This window comes from Fusarium sambucinum, chromosome I (assembly GCF_050947815.1).
Source record: "Fusarium sambucinum isolate potato_lamoka chromosome I, whole genome shotgun sequence".
In the NCBI taxonomy this organism is placed as follows: domain Eukaryota; kingdom Fungi; phylum Ascomycota; class Sordariomycetes; order Hypocreales; family Nectriaceae; genus Fusarium; species Fusarium sambucinum.
In genome coordinates this window covers 11493201-11509624 of record NC_139294.1, presented here as the reverse complement: position 1 = coordinate 11509624, position 16424 = coordinate 11493201, and the positions used below count along the sequence as shown (strand labels likewise).

General features: G+C 35.1%; 3 protein-coding genes across 3 annotated transcripts; 1 reads left to right on the top strand and 2 right to left on the bottom strand.

The window, feature by feature from the left end:
• Positions 1–7339: 7339 nt before the first annotated feature.
• FSST1_006450 (CFEM domain-containing protein) lies at positions 7340–9026 on the bottom strand (the record flags this gene model as incomplete). The annotated part of the gene is made up of 8 exons (XM_083232819.1): positions 7340–7680; positions 7738–7805; positions 7864–8246; positions 8298–8365; positions 8416–8452; positions 8510–8694; positions 8748–8880; positions 8934–9026. 8 exons carry the CDS (start codon positions 9024–9026, stop codon positions 7340–7342), a joined length of 1308 nt encoding a protein of 435 aa, XP_083089880.1.
• A 1060-nt stretch (positions 9027–10086) lies between these two features.
• FSST1_006449 (Chloroperoxidase) lies at positions 10087–11496 on the top strand (the record flags this gene model as incomplete). Its single annotated transcript, XM_083232818.1, has 3 exons — positions 10087–10894; positions 10942–11116; positions 11169–11496. 3 exons carry the CDS (start codon positions 10087–10089, stop codon positions 11494–11496), a joined length of 1311 nt encoding a protein of 436 aa, XP_083089879.1.
• A 204-nt stretch (positions 11497–11700) lies between these two features.
• FSST1_006448 (uncharacterized protein) lies at positions 11701–15920 on the bottom strand (the record flags this gene model as incomplete). The annotated part of the gene is made up of 15 exons (XM_083223803.1): positions 11701–12447; positions 12503–12626; positions 12678–13021; positions 13069–13123; positions 13171–13562; positions 13618–13735; positions 13823–14081; positions 14137–14367; positions 14431–14546; positions 14611–14723; positions 14777–14917; positions 15002–15095; positions 15157–15531; positions 15589–15636; positions 15700–15920. 15 exons carry the CDS (start codon positions 15918–15920, stop codon positions 11701–11703), a joined length of 3378 nt encoding a protein of 1125 aa, XP_083089878.1.
• Positions 15921–16424: the final 504 nt, after the last annotated feature.

Here is a 16424-nt window from a genome sequence, read left to right as displayed (position 1 = left end):
AAAGCTATTTCTTTTATTAAAATAAGCCTTATATTTACTTAGTATAAAGTAGCTATATTTTAATAAGTATTATAAATATATATATATTTCTCTTTATTAAATTAATTAATAGTATAATTATATAAGGATTAAGATAATTATATAATATAATAAAAGGTTTAATTATATAACTTAGTTTAATTAATTATAGTATTAAGTTTTACTTTAATATTTTAACTTTATATTAAACTCTTAACTATATATATAAATTTCTTTCTCTATAGACTTTAACTTAAATAGAGTTTCTTATAGTTTAAGCTATTATAATTAAATATATAAGAAAACTATTACTTAAAATACTTATACTTATCTTTAATAATTTAAATAAATACCCTTAGTTTTATTAATTATAGCTTATATTAACCTATTATATTATAAAATATAATCTCTTTTATTATAAAGGTATTTTTTTTTATAATCTTATAATATAGTATATAAAGCTATTACCTTTTCTATTAAATTTATTATAAATCCCTCTAAGGGATAAGAATATTAAGGAATTATAAGACTTTATAGCTAAATATAGCTAATATTATATTATTTTTAATTAAAGGTCTTTAGCTTATAAAAATATATTTTAGCTTTATTATTATAAGGTTATATAAATCTTAAAATAAGGCTAGGCTAATATATAATATCTTAATAATTTTACTATATATATAGTAAAATTGCCTTATATATTGCCTAGCTATAAGGCTATAGTTATAAGGTTAAATAGTATAATAATATAGTATTAATATTATAATTATAATCTAGGTTAACTTAATATATTAAATAGATAATTAAAGGTAAAATAATTTACTTTTTTATTAATATATTTACCTTTTTTTATTAATAGTTTTATTATATAAAGAAAAAGAAAGTATTTATTATTATCTTATTATTTTATATAGCTTTATTTTAATATAAAGTTTTATTAAAAGCTTATTTAAAAGTATAGCCTTATAGCCTTATAATATTATTAAATTATTAGATATTTACTATTTAAGTTATCTTATTTCTTTATAAAATAATTAAAAGTCTTAAAGATATAAATATATATATTTCTTTAATATTAATTAATAAAAATAGCTAAATATTTATTAATAAATAATCTTTACTTAGATATATAGTATTTACTTTAATTATTATTAAGAAATATAATATTATATTATAACTAGAAAACTATAAGGCATTTAATCTTTTACCCTTTTTAATTAATTTCTACTTAGAAATAAGACTCTATTAAAATAACTAAGTATATTTTTACTATAATTATTTTCTAGTATTAAGGTATTACTTCTATTTAAAAAGAGCTATATTAATTGCATATAATAATATTATTAATTATATATAAAGAGCTTAAGTAAGCTAATTTTTTTTACTTTACTTTATTATATTTAGCTTTTTATAATATTTAGTCTATAAATATTATTTCTAATTAATGAATTAATATTTATATATTATAAAATACTAAAATAAATTAAAAATTATAAATATTAATACTTTATTTATTAATAATATTAATCTTAAATTAATTAAATTTCTTTTATTAATTTAAGTAGCTTTAGCAGTTAACTTATATAATAAAAGCTTATTATTTCCTATATAATAATAAGAGGTCTTGCAATTAAGCTATATAATTCCTTTACTATTACCTTTAATATTCTTTCCTTTATATAATATACTTTTTAACTTCCTTTAAAGCTTTTACTATAATAATAGCGCTATACTTATAAAGAGATTATCTATAGGAAAGTATATTATTAATAGTATTATTTATATCTTTAAGACTTTTAATTATTTTATAAAGAAATAAGATAGCCTAAATAGTAAATATTTAATAATTTAATAATATTATAAGGCTATAAGGCTATATTTTTAAATAAGCTTTTAATAAAACTCTATATTAAAATAAAACTATATAAAATAATAAAATAATAGTAAATACTTTCTTTTTCCTTATATATTAAAACTATTAATAAAGAAAAGTAAAAATAATAATAAAAAAGTAAATTATTTTACTTTTAATTATCTATTTAATATATTAAATTAATTTAAATTATAATTATAATATTAATACTATATTACTATATTATTTAACCTTATAGCTATAGCCTTATAGCTAAGCAATATATAAAGCAATTTTACTATATATATAATAAGATTATTAAGGTATTATATATTAGCCTAGCCTTATTTTAAGATTTATATAACTTTATAATAATAAAGCTAAAATATATCTTTATAAGCTAAAGACTTTTAATTAAAAATAGTATAGTATTAGCTATATTTAGCTATAAAGTCTTATAATTCCTTAATATTCTTATTCTTTAAAGAGACTTATAGTAAATTTAATAGAAAAAGTAATAGCTTTATATATTATATTATAAAATTAAGAAAAAGAATACCTTTATAATAAAAGAGATTATATTCTATAATATAATAAGTTAATATAAGCTATAGTTAATAGAACTAGGGATACTTATTTAGACTATTAAAAATAAATATAAGTATTCTAAGTAATAGCTTTCCTATATATTTAATTATAATAGCTTAAATTATAAGAAACTTTATTTAAATTAAAGTCTATAGAGAAAGAAATTTATATATATAGTTAAGAGTTTAATATAAAGTTAAAATACTAAAGTAAAATAAATTTATTTAATACTAGAATTAATTAAACTAAGTTATATAACTAGACCTCTTATTATATTATATAATTATCTTAATCTTTATATAATTATACTATTAATAATTTTAATAAAGATTAATAGTATTATAACTTATAGTTATATATATCTTATATATAATTATAGAGCTTAATATAAGTCTATAGCTATTAGGCTATAGAAATTAAAAATAAAGTAAATTAGCTATTTATTTAAGATTATAGCTAAATTAATATATAAGACTATTTTTAATTAAATTTATATAATTAATAGTATTTATAATTATCCTTTAAGTCTTAACCCTTTAGCTTATTTAATATACTATAAGTATATAAAGTCCTTAGTTAAAGATATAATTAAAGACACTTTATTACTCTCTAGCAAAGTAAATTAAAATAATAAGTCTATATATAATTTAAATTAATTATATAAATTTAGGCTTTAAATTTAACTCTGCTTTAATTTAATATTATAAATTACCTTAATAAAACCCCTATTTTCTAGTTACCTTTATATATAATACCTTTATAGTCTTATATTAATAACCTTAACCTTTTAATTAAAGATATTAATAATATAAGTAACTTGCCTTATTAGGCAGATTAGCTACTATTAGATATATTTTATATCTATAGCTATAAAGAAATCTTTCTCCTTAGCCCTTGGTTTTTTACTTAACTCTAGCTTCTTATATAGCCTTATTAAAGCACCTAGCTCTTTATAGAGATAATATCTTTTAGCCTTTTCTTCCTTATTAAATTCTTTTTCCTTTAATAAAAGCAGAAGAATTTAATAATTAAAGGCAGCTAGCTTAATAGTATTATTATAGTTAAAAGGGTTAAAATTCTAGCTTATTAAAAAGGCCTTTTTTATAAAACTAAAATCCCTTAATAATAATACTATAATAGCCTTCATAGCCTTAGGCTTAAGGTTATAATTATTATTATAATAAAAGTCTATTGTTTTATTATTAGGCTTTAATAATATATATAATCTAGCTAAATAACTAGGGGGTAAATATATTATATTTATAATATAATTAATACTATATATTAAAGGGAAAAAGGATTTTAATTAATTAACTGTTTTTAATAGATTAATAATTACAGGAGGAAGAAATAGCTATTATATATATAGCTTAAAAGCTTCTTTTATATAACCCTTATTAAAGAGTTTAATTATTGCCTTAATAATTATAATATATATTCTTAATAGGAAATTTAATTATTAAGAGAACTTTATTTTAAAATAATAAGTTTTTAATCTATATAGATATTTTATTAAATATTAAAGTTATTAAAAGGCTTAGACTTATATTTACTTATATTTACTTATATATATTAGTAAAGTATAGAAATTAATAATTAAGTATATAAAGTAATAAAATAATACTATTAAAGGCCTTATAATAAACTAAAAACTCCTTATATATATAATAGCTAATATTATATATAATTATAATATAAATAATATATTTTTTATAAAGAAAGATATATATAATAATTATTAGCAGATATAGTATATTATATTATATAGTTTATTATTAATATAATATTAAATTATAATCTTAAAGGCTTAAAATTTTCTATATTATATAAAGTATAATAATAAAAATTAAAATTATATTTAAAGTATATTTTAAACTTATCCTTAATATATAACTTAATAAAAGTAATTTCCTTATATTTTAAGTATTAATAATATATATAAAATTAACTAGTTTAAAATGCCTTTATTTTAAGTTACTAGGATTATAAATTAATAGTTAATTACTATATTTATATTTAATATTACTTATAATAAGCAGAAAGAATTATATTAATAGCTTTATAATAACTTTAATATATTATAAAAAGGCCTTAATATCCTAGTATTTAAAGTTATTATTATAAATAAAGAAATAGTATTAAAGAATATATTAAAAAGTATATTTTTAGCTATATAATAATAGCTCTATATTTAATATATAAATACTAGTATTATTATAAGAATTAAAAGTAAATAAAACCTTAAAGACCTTAATAAAGATAATAATAATAATATTTCTATTCCTAAGAATAAACTTTTAATTCTTAAAGAGAGTTTATTTTTATAAGCTATTATTATATAGCCTTATCTTTTTACTTAGCTGCCTTTACCTCTATATTTAATAAGCTTAAATATAGCTATAAAGGTATAATAATATATTAAAAGTATATTATTTATATAGTAATTAAGGAGGTATTTAATTACTATTAGTAAAAGCTATATAGGAAATTCCCTTTTTAATATAATACCTTTATATATATTATTAATAAATATTTTTAATAGAATTAATAGTAGGCTTTTTACTTTATAAGGTATTATAGGAATTTTAATTAAAGGGTTAATAGCCTTATTAAAATTACTTATAAGGTATTAAAATTATATCTTATAATTAATATAAGTAATTTATTATATTTATATTATATAATTAAGGAAATACTTAAAAATAAAAAATATACTTATATTTAAAAGGCTATTAATAATAATATATAGTAATTATAGCTATTTATTAATTACTAATAGCTTTAAGATATTATTATATAAGTATTATATATTATTCTTATTTTATTTATATATTAGTATTATTATATAAAGGTATTTCTTTTATATATTAATCTTATATATTTATTACTTTATATAAAAGACTTTTATATCTTTTACTTATAGTATAATTTACCTTATATATATTATATTTAAGAGGTTATTACCTATAGTAAAAGCCTATAAATAAGTAAAATATATATAAGGTAATAGCTTAATAAGCCTTTAATATAAAATCTACCCTTTTTATAAGTAATTTAATTAACTTTTTATATTATAAACTTTAAAGTAGCTTATTTTAAGTCTTTTTAATCTTTATATTATTATTAATATATATAGCTAGCCTTAAGTATATATTACTTCTTTATATAGGTTAAGATTAATAAGAGGAATATATAAAGGTTAACTTTATCCCTATTATAAGGTTATTTAAATATTACTATAAATTATATATAAAGATTAACTATATAAGAATAAAGCTATAGAAGCTATAGAGAAAGAGAAAGAGGCTAAGCTTATATAAATATACTTATATCCTTTATATAAAAGGTTATTATAATACCTTTATTTTAACTAGTAAATTATAGTTAAACCTAGCTTTTTAACTACTTTTTAATAAACTTTATTAATTATAGCTAAATTATATATATTAATAGGAAAAGTTATAAAGATTAATAGCCTTAACTAAAGAATCTTACTTATATAACTTTCTTATATATAATTAGCAATATTATTATATGCAATTAGTATAGCTCTTTAAAAAAGGAAAAATATAGTATTTACTAAATATTATTTAAATAAAGGCTCGGTTAATTATTATAATATTCCTGGGGAATAATATCTTCATTTATACAGCACATAACGAATATGTCCATTCCGCTCGGTAATGGAACCCAGATAGCCTGATACTAAGCGCTTTTTCTTGGTCAATATGATTCGAAGGATTTCCGCGCTGGTATTGAACTTGTGGATTTTACGGGCCGACCGCCGCAGCTCAAATCTACCGAGGACGCTGCCAACGGGTTTGCCGAAACCCAAGCCATACCGAATGATCGGATCAAGGCTCTATGAGAAACGCCCGCTACCTGGAATCGATAGACACGTGGCATGCAAATCTCCATGACCCTACGCCCGCCTGAGATGGTAATCTCGAGGGAAATCAGCAATGGGAATTCCCGACAATAGCCCGAACTCCAGCTTAGCTGCGGAAACATAGACTCTCTGGAAGCCTGGGGCGGGGTCGGGGGTCAACAGTGTTGCAGGGCTACATACAGGACTAAAGATAGTTAGTTCACGCTAACTTGGTACTATGTAACAGCACAGGGAAACCCCAACACTCCCCCGGGGAGTGACGAGGGATCCTACAGGCTATAGAGTATTAATTTCTCCATAGATAAAATTAGAGCTGATAGTTGAGCCTACAAGCGTCAGAGCAATGCAGTCTTGGTCTTCGTGGTTATCGCGTTTGGGGAAATACCGAAATACATGACAGTCGAACATGCCAGGGATCGATGAATTTTAGTATGCGACAGAGTCATGCTGTAGTTATCTAATCGTTGAGATGATCTAGTTGACTGTCAACTGTTGAAGATCCACTACTACTAAATCCAACGGGGCATTCGTCATTCCCGGTTTTGATTGCCTGTAGTCTAGACTGTGTTTATTGGTGGAACGCATCCCATGTTGATATATCCAGGGATTATATTATCACAACGTCGCAAGCTCTAAAATAGAGTTTTCTGATTGTGGAGTGGAAAAGGAGGGATGGGAATGGGGCTCATCTTGGGTAAGATGGGCCCCTGGGGTAGTCCCTGTCACCGCTAAAGCAGTAGCCAACTTAGTCGAAATAATTACGTTACAGGGCTAGTTATGTAACGGGCTGTTGATTCAGGGGCCACTAAACTAGAAAAAACTGTATCACGTACGATAAAAACAGCGCTGACAATGTATTTTCAGTGAAGATAATGAGAAGACACACTGCTTTTATAGGTTCTGACTGGGTTGCTTCTAGAAAAATATGTTTACTGACGGCTATAGTTAAGTCTAAAAAGATAGTATGAGAAAGAGATTAATAATTAACTTTCCTACACTGGCTCTGACGGAACCGCAGGCTTTTTCCCCATTTCCCGGCCTACATCCGTTAGTTCCATCACCGACGAATCGTCGTAATGCCGCGAGAACGCAGAAGGGTCCGCCTCGACGCGGGTGTTCTGGGTTGGCAGACTCTTTAAATCATGCCTGTGAGATCTTGATAGATGCCCAGAGTTGTGCGAAATGTTCGCGTACGCATCTTTGCTCTTGTTTGTTGTTCCAAACACCCGGGGAAAGATTGTACCAAAGAGTGAGCGAATGGCTGGCATGCACGCGCATATGATGCCCACGGGAACTTCTATCGTGCTCCAATAGCCAATTTCCACATAATCCTCTGAATAAATGTTAGAAGGCCGAAAGTCGTCCCATTGGGGAACACAAGAGTACTTACGAGTCACGTTGTCTGTGGTAGCATAGCTTGCAAGGGACTGAAGACGGACAGCACTGACGACTGTGACACTGAAGGCTCGTTAGCAAGGTTGGAGAAAGGTGATGGATAAAGTAAATAATGACTTACAAGATTCCAATGCTGAACATCGACATGAGTTGGATCTTTTTCTTCGTAGACATTGATAGCCTGTAAAGTTCTTTTAGTGGGATCACCATGGTGCCCACGTCTAGAAAGATGTTAAGGATTGCAGCCATCCAACCTTGCATGTTGATGTCATTGCATTTTGCAGGGAATTCTTTATCCCATGCCCTCCAAGCACCTTCAATTGGAGTACACTGGAAAATCGAGACGAGCTCAAAGGCGATGAAGTAGGCCACGTTGAGACCGATGAAGATATAACAGGTCATGCGGATCACCCGACCTGGGAATACCTTGAGGTAGAAGATAAGAATAGATATCTTGGTGACTGGCAACACCCCAAGGTACAGTAGGGAATCCCAATAAAATAACTGGATTTCATCGTTAGTTTTTGGGAAAGCGTAAAGCTGGAGTAGACTTACGTAAAGGAAGTCGGTAATATCGTCGGGCTCAACATTCCATATATCTTTGCCAAGTCCAACTCGAGATACTGTAAACCTTGTGAGAAAATGGGGAAACAGATTACCGAGGGCGACTTACTCTGGACGGATAGTCCATTTAGGGGTATCATCATGGCCTGTTTACAAAAGTGAGTCTTTATCTCGGATGGGTCGAAGGATGCGATGCGACTTACCACAGCGAGTAGCATGACCCAGTCGTCAGCTCCCCACGTTTGTGTCCCAACAACTACCCTGGCCATGACTCTGAGAATGAAACCCAAGAGTCCCAAAGACAGAAATACAATACCGATGACCCATACAAGAGTAGTACGATCGCGGGACGGTGCGCCACAAGTATGCTTGGAATAACTTTGGACCACTCCAAGTATTGTCAGTCTCTAATTTCACCCGGGTAGCGATGCTGGAACTTACAGAGGCTTTCCCTCACGGTGCAGTTTTCGTGAACACAGAGGGATATCTTCTCATTCAGTTCGACGTTTGTGCAGATGCAAGTTGCGTTGAGACCGCAGGGCGATTTCATGGCCTCCTGCTGAATGCATTTTGCCTGGTACAGCTGTCAGCAGATTGTATACAGGTAGGGAAGCAAGGAAGGCATACACCACATGCGGGGGGCTCTGTCGGGGGTGTTGCAGCCCATACGCCAAGCTGAAAGACAGCCAAAAGCCACAACAGAGACGCAAGTAATCTCATGATGTTTTAGGTACAGCAGTGACCGAGAATTCTAGAAAAGAACAAGAAGGAAAGGACGATAAACAGCCCAATGGGCCGGAGAAAATGTGATTGATATGATCTGTTCAGCCTGAAACCCGCCCAGGACCACGGTCTCGGGTAGAAAATAAATGAGCTTGCCCTACAAATCATTTAAAGTTCTGCATTGATTATCATCGCATTACATAACAGGTCCGCAAAGGTTCATGGTACTGTAACCGACGATCCTTACGCAATTTCGACCCATATAACGGGCCTAGGGTGACCATACTAGCGGGCAGTGACAGGGCGCAAATCAACCAAAAGGAGCGACAATACTGACTCGGCTTAGCCGCTACCAATCGTAGATCCATGTTTGTTGTGGTTAGATTCGTGAATCTATGTAACGCTGCCCACTGTGTAGTGTGTGCGGATATCGTCTCGGCAAATTGACGTTACAACGTTAGTTGAAGTGCCTTTCTACATTTTGTAAAGTTTTACTATGATGATTGACAGGAGTTTACATTACTCTAACGAGTCATTTGATGGCTTTCTACTCAAAGTTTGGTAGCTTGATTTATGCGGCTTTACTACAACGAGCCATATAAACCCGACCGTTGGTGAACTCAATCCTGATTGAGAATAGTAAAAAAGTCGTTGAGCAGGGCTGAAAATCCACTAAATGTTCCACGCTAGAGTTTGCCGGCAGGCACGTAGGTGGGTTAGAGATTTGCATTTGTTCTCTATTAGTGACATACTTAGGGGAGCTAGGGGAGGAAGAAAACACGACCGCTTAGACTAGTGAAACTTAGTGAAAGCAGGGGCTAAGTTGTCTTCCTCGAGTCGTATGTATGCCGACAGGCTAGGTATTGTTAGTTAGATTGGACCTCGTCAAATTAAGCAGATCCTAATTTTAGTGTTTTGGCGCCAGTCTACCCTGAATGGTCAAGTGCAAACGAGATGGTCAAACAAGAAACGTCGTTTCCCCATTCTTCAACCAGTCAGACTTGACACATTACTGTTCTTTCATCACGGTCACACACTCTTTTGTCAGCTCTTCAACATGAAGTGGCATCACCTTCTTTCTGTTTTTTGCGCAGCCACTGAGGTTAATGGGTTTCCGTCTCATCTCCATGGTGCTGTTGGGCATGTCGCGGCTTCTAGGCTCTCCAACAAAGTGAACGAAGCCATCCTCTCAACCCACGAGAAGCGGCTGTTATTTGATGCACTTAAAGAGCCCATCGACGTGAGCGGCCAACATGAGTTTATACCTCCGAACTTTGCGAAAGGCGACCAACGCGGGCCTTGCCCGGGCCTCAACGCTTTAGCGAACCACGGTTACATCAATCGCAAGGGGGTTACAAGCTTGGTAGAAACTGCGGGCGCTATCAACAAAGTCTATGGAATGGGAATAGACCTCGCTACCATTCTTGCAACCATGGGCACAGTCTTTGTTGGAAATCCTTTGTCTCTTAATCCTGGCTTCTCGATTGGAAGCACTTCCAGCGGATCGAACAACATCTTGGGTAATCTTGTGGGACTGTTGGGAAAGCCAAGAGGGCTCAATGGATCACACAACATCATCGAAGGCGACTCTTCCAACACCAGGGCCGACCTTTACACCACCGGAGATGCTTCCACTATGGTTCTGAGTCAGTTCCAGTCATTTTATGACATGGCATCGGACCAAGGCACTTATGATTTTGACACGTTCGCTGAACGAGCCAAGATCCGCTTCGACGAGACAATTAATACCAACCCCAACTTCTACTATGGACCTTTTACTGGCATGATTGCTCGCAACGCTGGATACTTCTTTGCATGTCGTTTGCTTTCCAATCACACAAAAGGAAGCGTTGAAGATATCATGGGTAAGCTTACCACTCATGCAAAAGGCAAAGATATTAATTATATATAGACCGTGCGACATTGAGAAGTTTCTTCGCTGTGGAGGAGAAAGGTGGAAAGCTGACTTACAAGCGAGGATGGGAGAGAATCCCGACCAACTGGTACCGTAGATCTGTGGACTACGGTTTGGTTGATTTGAACTTGGATGTCATCGCTTTGATCACTAAGTACCCAGAACTTGGAAGGTAAGTTTAGTATGCTATGCATTTCTCAAAAGATGTATGCTAACATCACTAGTATCGGTGGTAACATGGGAGAAGTCAACAGCTATGCCGGCGTTGACGTTAGCGATATCACTGGCGGAGTGTTGAATCTCACAAAACTACTCAAGGGTAACAATCTCTTGTGCTTTGTTTTTGAGGTTGTCAAGACAGCTAGTCCTAACTCTCTTTCCAATATTTTCTCTACCTTGGCCCCTCTTAAGCTTATTACAGATACCCTTGGTTCTGCTCTTCTGGATTTGTCATGCCCTGCCTTGAAGGATCTTACCGTTGGTGGCGAAAGTCTTGTTCAGGGATTAAAGAAAAAGTATCCTGGCACAAAGATCAATTCTAATATCCTTTAGTTTGTGTTATATAATATCATTTGGTCAGTCAAAAATACTCAGTCTGAACTGAATAATGTCTTTAATGTGTATTGTTAATTGGTACACATAACTATTATTATCGGGAAAACCGCTGTCTTATTCATCTTGTACTCTTATATGGGCATATCTATTACTAACATGAATCGCCAACAAACCAAGAAGCGACCACTTCCCATAAAAAGGCTACACCCCGAGAAACATGAGCGCCTCATAGTACTTCAGCTGCGCTTGTAAGAGCGATTGCATAGCTTTGACCTTGGGATCGGTCGCCACTGGTTTCTCTGTCCCCTGTTCCAAGCCTTTCAGCAGGCAATTTCCTACATCACCATACCCATCATTACCGACAACGTCGACTCGAAATCTTACATCCTGCAGGCCAAAGACACTTGCGTCCGTCGCAGTCTTTCTCTGACTGAGAGCCTGAGCTGCGGCCATCATACCTGGTGCAGTCTTGATAGAAGCCATCTGCGGAGCATTGTTCAACGCAATGGGATCATCCGTCAAGATCATCGTGTTTGCCACTGCACTTTTACCGTTTGTTGGTTTGGCGAGAGGTTCAAATCTTGGCCAAGGCAGCTTCATGTACAAAACCTTGCCGCTCAAGGTGTCTGGGAATTGAAGACGTCGACGACCAAAGACGTCCTGGGAAAAGTCACGGAACCCGCCTGTTTGGTCCTTGAAGGCCCAAGCAAAGTAGATCTCATCTCCTTCTTTGATGTACTCGCCATTGGACTTGGCACCATGCTTGAGGATTCGCCAATAGTGACGCTCAGACGAGTCAGACAGACCAGGTAGGAAGACGGATTGCTGGTTGCGGAAGACTTCAAGGAACAGCGGTGTATCAGGGGCTGCTGATACTGCTGCACCAGCGGTGGGAGCCGATTTAGGGAGCGGGACAGTGGAAATGCAGACCAAAACACCATGAGCAAGCTGTTAGGACAAAACGATTAGTTAGAGGAAATATTGAAGGAGTTTGCGAACTTACAGCATCGTTGAAAGGCGCGCTCACGTTCCAGAGCGAATTTGTGTAATCCTGGTTGTACTGCGAACCATATGCCGAATCGCCCACAATATTTGAACGATATCCCATAATCACAGGGGCTCGGTAGCTGCCACATATTAGTCAATAATCCGGATACAAATTCGCCTGGATAACTTACCTCTGAGGACTGAACAGTGGTTGAGCGTCAGTGATATCACATTGGGCCCAAGCATTGTTGGAGATGGTCAATTCATTCTTGACAGGCCTGACATCAGCGCCGGTACTGTGACCGAAGTAGTAGATCGGGTCGCCAGCAGCATCATAGTTCTCTACCTTCTTTAGATAGGAAAGAGAAAGCTGACTTGTCGGGGCCGTCAACTTGAACCTAAGCTTGATCTCTCGGGATGGAGGTAGCTCAATGTACTTGGAGAGCGTGGGGACAGCCTGCATGAACCAGCTCCGAACTTGGGCGTAACCTGGAATGGCGGAGACGGTGTCTGCGAGAGAAGACAACGAGTCACGCTATCGAACGTCAATATTTCGGTATTTAAATGATGGCGGGAACTTACGTCGATGACTCTCCATGTACGGTAATCGGCAACAGTGGAGGACCATGCTGTGGGACTGATGAAGGTTAGTCAAGTCTCTTGTGAGGAACCACTGTGACTTACTTGGCTGCAAGAATGGTGTAGCCTCCCACGGCTTCAAACACATTGCTCTCGTCCTTCTTAACATCTGCCGTACTCTTTGACTCGGCTTTCCCGTTCTCATTGGTATGTTTGACACCACCACCTCCGAAAGGTGTAGTCACCTGGACACCAACAGAGACTTTCATAGCCTCCTTTCGCTCCTGTTCAGACGTGACTGTCTCGTCTGTCATGATGGACGTGGATTGAAGACGACCACCGACAGTAATGCGTTGACACCAGAGCTGACCAAAGTCTTCGTTCAACTTACGTAAATCAGCTATGTTCTTGTTAGTGCGAATGTTCTCGAGAGCCGCCTTGAATTCGGGCGAGGGCTCCAAATCTGTTGGATGAAGCAGGATGTCGGCACGAGGTAGCTATGCAATTCTGGTAAGTAGAAAGTCAAGAAAGCGGATGGAGCGAATTACTTACCAGATATTTGGCAATCATGGTCTTCTTGTAAGTGTTGGTCGTATCCTTGGTGGACTTTGAGGTCTCTTTACTGTACCCTGCGCTAACTGATGCCGAAAACCCTCCAAAGCCTCCTGACCTGTTCACCGGTTAGACGTTGCCGCATGATAAAGTGCACCGAAGTCCATGACATGAGCTGCATGGCTTCTGGGACTAGATGACTTACATCGATCCTTCTGTAGAATGATTGCTGAAGTCATTTCTGGCCATGCTGGTCTCAAACTCATGACTGCTGACAGTAATCTCGATTCTGGAGTCGTCATTCACCTGGAAGCTCGGTAAGACTGTATATACAGCCTTGCCAGGCACTGGTTCACTGGTGGCAACTGAAACCTTGGCTTCATGTGGCTCTGAGCCTGGCCTGGGGGCGGCTGTTGGCTTTGTTGTCTCGGTGCTTGCATCCTTAGTAGCAACCGATGTGTCTCCTGATTGTTAGTTAGTGACTCTCCCATAACAAGCATTTTTCAGAAGACATCATACCCTGTTTACTAGTGTCCGTAGTCTGCTTTACTCCGAGAGAGCCCGTAATGCCAGGTAACTCTCCCTTTATACCACTTCTGGAGTCCCACTTCCCAACTTTTGCCTTGATCTCGTCAATGTCAGCTTGTGTAATTTGCGCCTTCTTTACCGGTTCTGATTCCGGAGCCTTTTCGACAACGTCCGGGATGGCATGGGTTGCATCTTCCGAGAGCTTGGCTCGTAGTTGGAATGCTGAAACGTGATGTCAGTTGGCGTTTACACAGAAAATGATGAATATTGTAGCCGTAGTCTTACCGGGCTTTGGAGCTCTAACGATCCGATTCTTGTGTCGGTCGACAACCCATCCATACATAGCACCACAGTTACGTAGAACCTCGGCCCACTGCAAGTCAGTGAGGTAGGATGCATGCCTATAATATGTTAGCTATACTGCTGTAGAACAAGTGCCTGCTCTCCACGTCGAGGCTGACATACATAGAATAATCGTTATCAGCAGCTCCAGTACTAGCTTGCCCGAACTCAGGCAATTCGGAGGCTCGTGCACGAGATTCAAAGGTGTTCGCGGTCTTGCCATTCTCGAATGCATTCTATCAAAATGTCAGCATGGACTCACAAAGTTGGGCGATGTCCTGGCACCTACCTCCTTAACCTTGGTGTCTGATGCTTCTAGTTTACCGGGAAGATTGCTAAGATCGATGTTGGGGGGTTCGTTCTTTGGGTGGGCTAGCTTGTAAAATACATGAACTGAAGGGAGTTCAGATTTCGTGTCACTTGAAGTCTCCTACAGGCATTAAAAGTCCAGAGTTAGCCAAAGTATTCTGGTGTTAAAGTCGAGACTTCCTAGTACTCATAATTTGAAACATACCTCGAGCGAAAGGTAATCAGGGAAGGTCATGGCCTCATCGACGACAGTCTCGCCAGATTGTGTACAGAACTGGTGAGTTTTCGGTGCTACTGACCTGTAGTATTGTTAGCTCAGTGATATACCTCACAACAGCATCTAATGCATGGGAAGCCTACATCTTTGTGCATGTTGCGAGCTGCTTGCGAAGGCCCGCCAGTGTCATCAAGGTGGCGTCAGGAACACCTAGCTTGCTAGACTGCAGATTACCACGGCTAGCAACACCGGATTCTCCCGCCGACCATTCAAAAACCTTGACGATAAATTTGGCGAGAGCCAAGTTGTTGGCCATGGTGGAAGCTTTTTCTGTAGGCTTAGGCGGAAGGTAAAGATAGCATTTGTGAATGATGCTCTCTTGCTCTCCATTCTGTACAGGCTTGTGGGTGGAAGTGAAGTCAACATCTCCATCAAAGGATTGCTGGAGATATGCTTCAAGAAGAAGTGAGTCTTCAGCTGGACTCTGATCTTTGAAGCAGAAAGTCTCTGTATCATCACTATATGAAGGTTAGAGAGGGTGAATGGCGACTGCATTGAGGGACTGCACTGCTTACATAGATTTAATCTTCTGCCTTATCTCAGCCAGTGACAGTTGATTGATTCTACGCACGATCATTAGTGATTACAATCATCAGGTCGCGCCAGTCAATGGTATGAAGCCATACTCGTTCCTCTGTAAAGTCGCGAGAACGACATCTTTCGACTTCTCGTCTGCGGAATTGGCAAGCCTGATTACTTTGACAGTAGCAGAGAGCTTGTTCTTCAGTACACTCTTGGACTTATTCGATTGAATAGAGGCTTCTTCTTGTTGGAAGTCATCCTCAGGATCAATTTCTGGCTCTTCTCCTTTCTTTGGCGGATGAGACATGTTAGGTCGTGACGCCATGATCGTAGGTCTTTGAAAGAAGTTGAGTAAACAAGGAACAGAAGAAGAATCTTCAAAAATGGGTTTATCTAGATTCTTCGTCAGTAGCAATCGTTGGGAAGGAAAAATATGAGGGCAATGACCTATGTAAAGTAAAATTGATCTGCAGTAAGTGGCTGGGTGGTCCGTACGGTTCCCTGTGTGAAAGAGGTAACTCAGTCACTCGAGAATGAGGGATTGAGGATCAGTTCCCATGCATGATTCGACGGGTGAGACACATTCAGGCCCCTGGTGCAGTCGTCGTGAAGTCGAGACTTTTGCAGCAATCGATAGTCTGAAATTGTGGTGAGCTGAGTAGTCTCGGATTGTGTAAGCTGAACCACCTCTGCAGGTATGTGGGGAATATTGTTTACAATCAATATGTGATGGCCCATTAGGAATGCAATATAAAGTTTCCAATCCGGGGTTAATACGATACAGAGGATTTTCAGCTTCCAGATAGTCTCCACGATCATCCATGTTGAA